Consider the following 5,198-nt stretch of genomic DNA (forward strand, 5'->3'; position numbering starts at 1 on the left):
TCTTCTCCGCTGTTGGAATGGTTCGCTCCAAAGCCGTTCCTGGCCAATCAGCGCCTCCACTGGGCTCTAGGCCACGCCCCCTCTGCTTTATTTCTGGGGTTTTCTTCTCCGCTGTTGGAATGGTTCGCTCCAAAGCGGTTCCTGGCCAATGAGCGCCTCCGCTTAGCTCTAAGCCGCGCCCCTTGCCCTATCGCGTCGCTTCCCTCCCAAGAAGCCCCGCCTCCTTTCCCTTGACGGCTCACGTGACTCTGAATTGGGCCTAACTTCCTCACTTCCGGGCGGAAGGGCTCATTCGGCGGCGTCGCTCCGGCCAGGAAGAAGCATCTCCGGGCCTTCCTCTCCGTCTCCGCCGCCGCCATGGTCTCCCTGCTGTGCTGCGGGCCGAAGATGGCCGCCTGCGGGATCGTGCTCAGCGTCTGGGGGGTCATCATGCTGGTGCGTCGCCCCCTCCCCCCCTTCCCAGGTCGTGACCCCTGCAGGCCCCATTCAAGCCCTCCCGGCAGATGGCCGTCCAGCCAGAGATGTCATAGATATCAGTGGGAGAGATACATAGATGGGATAGATAGGCTTGTAGAGGTGGGAGGAAGCCCCAAAGGCCATCCAGCCCAACCTCTTTTACCAAGCAGAAAAACACAATCCAAGCCCTCCCGACAGATGGCCGTCCAGCCATAGATGTGATAGATATAATTGGGACCCCAAAGGCCATCCAGTCCAACCCCCTCTGTCATCAAGGAAAACACAATCCAAGCCCTCCCGGCAGATGGTCATCCAGCCATCGATATGACTGGGAGAAATAGATAAATACAGTAGAGTCTCACTTATCCAACTTAAACGGGCTGGCAGAATGTTGGATAAGCGAATATGTTGGATAGTAAGGAGGCATTAAGGAAAAGCCTATTAAACATCACATTAGGTTATGATTTTACAAATGAAGCACCAAAACATCATGTTAGACAACAAATTTGGCAGAAAAAGTAGTTCAATTTGCAGTAATGCTATGTAGTAATTACTGTATTTATGAATTCAGCACCAAAATATCACGATATATTGAAAACATTGACTACAAAAATGCGTTGGATAATCCAGAATGTTGGATAAGCGAGTGCTGGATAAGTGAGACTCTACTGTAGTTGTGTATATGTGTGTGTGAAGTTGTTATTATTATTACTATTATAGTTAAAGTTGTTGTAATGAGAGCTAGCGATATCATAGAATCCTAGACCTGGAAGGGTCTTCCATCTCCAATAATAGTCCCGTATTGACGCCTCTTCCAGCACCTTGATGGCGTTGACAATTTAGATAATTCTCCCCTCCTGATGATTTTGACAAACTAGCACTTTGGCCCAGGTTTTTTCTAGATTTTATCCAAAATATTTACCTTTTGTTCTTCAATGTGATTTTATGACTTGTTTTTATTGTTATTATTTGTTTTTATTGTTTTCTTTTTATTGTGGACTGGGCGCTCCGAGTCCCTTCGGGGAGATGGGGCAGGGTATAAAAATAAAATTATTATTATTATTATTATTATTATTATTATTAAGGGAGACTCAAAGGTCATCCAGTCCAACTTCTTTCTGCCATAAAGGAAGATACCATCCAAGCCCTCACGGCAGATGGTCATCCAGCTATTGATATGACTGGGAAAAATAGATAAATAGCTGCGTGTGTGTGAAATTATTATTATTATTATTATTATTATTATTATTATTACAGTTATTATAATGAGAACTAGAGATATCATAGAATCCTAGACCTGGAAGGGACACCCAAAGGTCATCCAATCCAACTTCTTTCTGCCATAAAGGAAGATACCATCCAAGCCCTCACGGCAGATGGTCATCCAGCTATCGATATGACTGGGAGAAACAGATAAATACTTGTGTGTGTGTGAAATTATTTTATTATTATTATTACTACAGTTATTATAATGAGACCTAGTGATATCCTAGAACTGGAAGGGAGACCCAAAGGCCATCCAGTCCAACCTCCTTCTACCGGGCAGAAAGACAGATGGCCATGCTGCCGTAGATATGATTGGGAGAGATAGATAGATTGGTATGATAGATAGATATCATAGGATCCTAGCAATGGAAGGAACCGCCAAAGGTCATCCAGTCCAAACCCCTTCTACCGTAATGGAAGACACAGTCCAAGCCCTCCTGGCAGATGGCCATCCAGCCATAGATTTGATTGGGAGCGACAGATAACCTTAGAGGTGGAAGGGACCCCAAACCTTTAACACAGGCACGGGCCAACCTGGGCCGTCCAGGTGTTTTGGACTTCAACTCCCACAATTCCTAACAGCCTACCGGCTGTTAGGAATTGTGGGAGTTGAAGTCCAAAACACCTGGAGGGCCCAAGTTGGCCCAGGCCTGCTCTAACGCCTTGACCGGCCCTTCCTTCCTTCCAGGTCCTGCTGGGGATCTTCTTCAACGTCCACTCAGCCGTCCTCATTGAGGATGTTCCGGCCACGGAGGAGGACTTCAAGTGAGTGGTGGGCAAAGCCAGGGATTTGGGGGGGGACAGCGGTCAGCAAGTCTTGGTGGAGGCCGCTGGAAAGGCCTGGACTATTACACAATGTAGCAAAAATAGAAAAATGTTCTGTTCCTAGTTTGGCACTGTTATTTCTTGTTTAATTGTGTGGCATTTACTTTGACAGTTGTTGTTCTACTCCAGAAAAAATCGTTTATTTTGCGCCACAAAACTATGTCTAGCAGGAGACAAAAGTTTGTGTAGTTTAATAAACTTTTCCCATGTTTTTTATGATAGAATCAGTTAGGAAATGACATTTAAAACCCAGGAACAAAAATAGTGTTACATAGTGTTATATTATATTAATAATAACATATACACAATGTGTTGTATACTTATAAATATATTATTTATAATATAACTATAAGTATAAATAATACAAGTATAATATGATAAGTATAATATTAAATATTACAACTACACTGCAATGTTTCTGCAAGGAGCTGAAAACATGGCTCTTCAAGCAGGCCTTTAAAAATGATATCAGATAAACTAGAGGGCCAACAATTTGATATTTACTCTGCCACTTTAGTGTTACAGTAGTCTCACTTATCCAACATAAACGGGCCAGCAGAATGTTGGATAAGCGAATATGTTGGATAATAATGAGGGATTAAGGAAAAGCCTATTAAACATCAAATTAGGTTATGATTTTACAAATTAAGCACCCAAACATCGTTATACAACAAATTTGACAGAAAAAAGTAGTTCAATATGCAGTAATGCTATGGAGCAATTACTGTATTTACAAATTTAGCACCAAAATATCACAATGTATTGAAAACATTCACTACAAAAACATTGACTACTACAAGGCAGACTGCATTGGATAATCCAGAACGTTGGATAAGTGAATGCTGTATAAGTTAGACTCTACTGTACTTGTAATTTGGCTAGGGGATTTAATAGCAGCTATTGCAGAGTTTTATTGATCATTTTATTTAAATAAATTGAGTTTGGGCTTTTATTTTTTAAATACGTGTTGATTTATCTTGATACTGTTATTGTTTAATATGTTGCTGTTACTTACCTGTGTTTTTATGTTACTACTATGCGCTGTTTTGTAAGCGGCCCCAAATCTCTTTTGGCAGGTGGTGGTGGGGTACAAATAAAGTTATTGTTGTTATTATTGATATAATATACGTATACTGTGGAGCCCCTGGTGGCGCAGCGGATTAAACCGCTGAGCTGCTGAACTCGCTGACCAAAAGGCTGGCAGTTCAAATCCGGGGAGCAGAGTGAGCTCCCACTATTAGCCTCAGCTTCTCCCAACCTAGCAGTTCGAAAACATGCAAATGCGAGTAGATCAATAGGTACCACTTCAGCGGGAAGGTAACGGTGCTTCATGCAGTCATGCCAGTGGCAACATGCCCTTGGAGGTGTCTATGGACAACGCTGGCTCTTTGGCTTAGAAATGGAGATGAGCCCCAAACCACAGAATCAGACGCAACTAGACTTAATGTCTAGGGGAGAATCTTTACCTTACAACCTATTGTATAATAGCAGTATAAATAAATATAATAAGTATAAATAATAAAAGTACAGTATAAGAGAAGAAGTGCAATATCATATAATACGATACTGTGTTATGAGGGTCTGTTGCTTGGCATGGGGGGCTGACCCTCCTTTCTCCCCCCTCCCGTCCTTTTCCCACAGAGACGGTCCGAACAAGATCTACGCGCTCTACGAGCAGGTCAGCTACAACTGCTTCATCGCGGCCGGCCTCTACGTCATCCTGGGGGGCTTCTCCTTCTGCCAGGTCCGGCTCAACAAGCGCAAGGAGTACATGGTCCGCTAGCTCTGCGTCGCCTCCCCCTCCCCCCCTTGCCCTCCCCCCCAGGCCATGTATTCGTTTATTGGGGGGGGGGTCTTCTTAGTGTTTCTCCATGACCACAACACCCCCAGACTCTCAAACTACGTTCTGGCAGGGGACACATAATTTATTTCTGTTTGTACTGAATGAATGTTTGGGTGGAGACTGGGTGTGGATCTGTGACCCCTTTGAAACATTCCATGCCCCCCCCCCCTCAAATTCCTCCGGTCAGTTTTGCCGGTCGAAGGGCATCGCAGCCAAAGGGCCCCGGGAGCGGCGTGTTCCCTTCTGCTGGTCTGAACCCACGGAACCCGGACTGAGATGTTTTGTAAATACAAGGAAGGTGGACACGCGCTCCCTCCTCCGCCCTCCGAGTGCGGACTCTCCCTTCCGCCGGCCTGGCCTGGCGTGTGTTTTGGTTCCCTCTCCATGTTTACTGTCAACGTTTCCTGTGTAAACTGTGCAGTTCTGGCTGGTGGGGAAGGACGGGCCTTGTGCGGCATATTTGGGGAGGGGGCCGGGTTGGTCAGTTGCCCAGTAAGAGGGGGCTTGGCCCTCCTCTGCTCCCTCCGTGTGCAATAATATTAATAAACGGCGCTTGACCTTCATTCGGGGCCTGGCGTGTGCTTTCCCTTCCTCTTTCCGGAGAGCAGAAGAGGAAGGACTTCTCCGTTTGCGGACAGCTCACCCTCCTCAAGGCCTTGACTCACGTCTTCCCAGGAGTTTGGCTGTCTGGGGTCTGGGCCATTCTAGGGGTTCTAACGTAGGGGTCCCCAAACTAAGGCCCGAATGCGGCCCTCCAAGGTCATTTACCTGCCCCCCTCCTCAGTTTTATAATATATTTTATATCAGT

The 5,198-nt window shown here is 45.4% G+C and overlaps 1 protein-coding gene across 1 annotated transcript; it reads left to right on the forward strand.

The window, feature by feature from the left end:
* The first annotated feature begins 241 nt into the window (after nucleotides 1-241).
* rnasek (ribonuclease K) lies at nucleotides 242-4,953 on the forward strand. The gene is made up of 3 exons (XM_062983731.1): nucleotides 242-435; nucleotides 2,411-2,487; nucleotides 4,189-4,953. Exons 1-3 carry the CDS (start codon nucleotides 358-360, stop codon nucleotides 4,328-4,330), a joined length of 297 nt encoding a protein of 98 aa, XP_062839801.1. The 5' UTR covers nucleotides 242-357; the 3' UTR covers nucleotides 4,331-4,953.
* The last annotated feature ends 245 nt before the right edge of the window (nucleotides 4,954-5,198 follow it).

This window comes from Anolis carolinensis, chromosome 6 (genome assembly GCF_035594765.1).
Source record: "Anolis carolinensis isolate JA03-04 chromosome 6, rAnoCar3.1.pri, whole genome shotgun sequence".
NCBI lineage: Eukaryota > Metazoa > Chordata > Lepidosauria > Squamata > Dactyloidae > Anolis > Anolis carolinensis.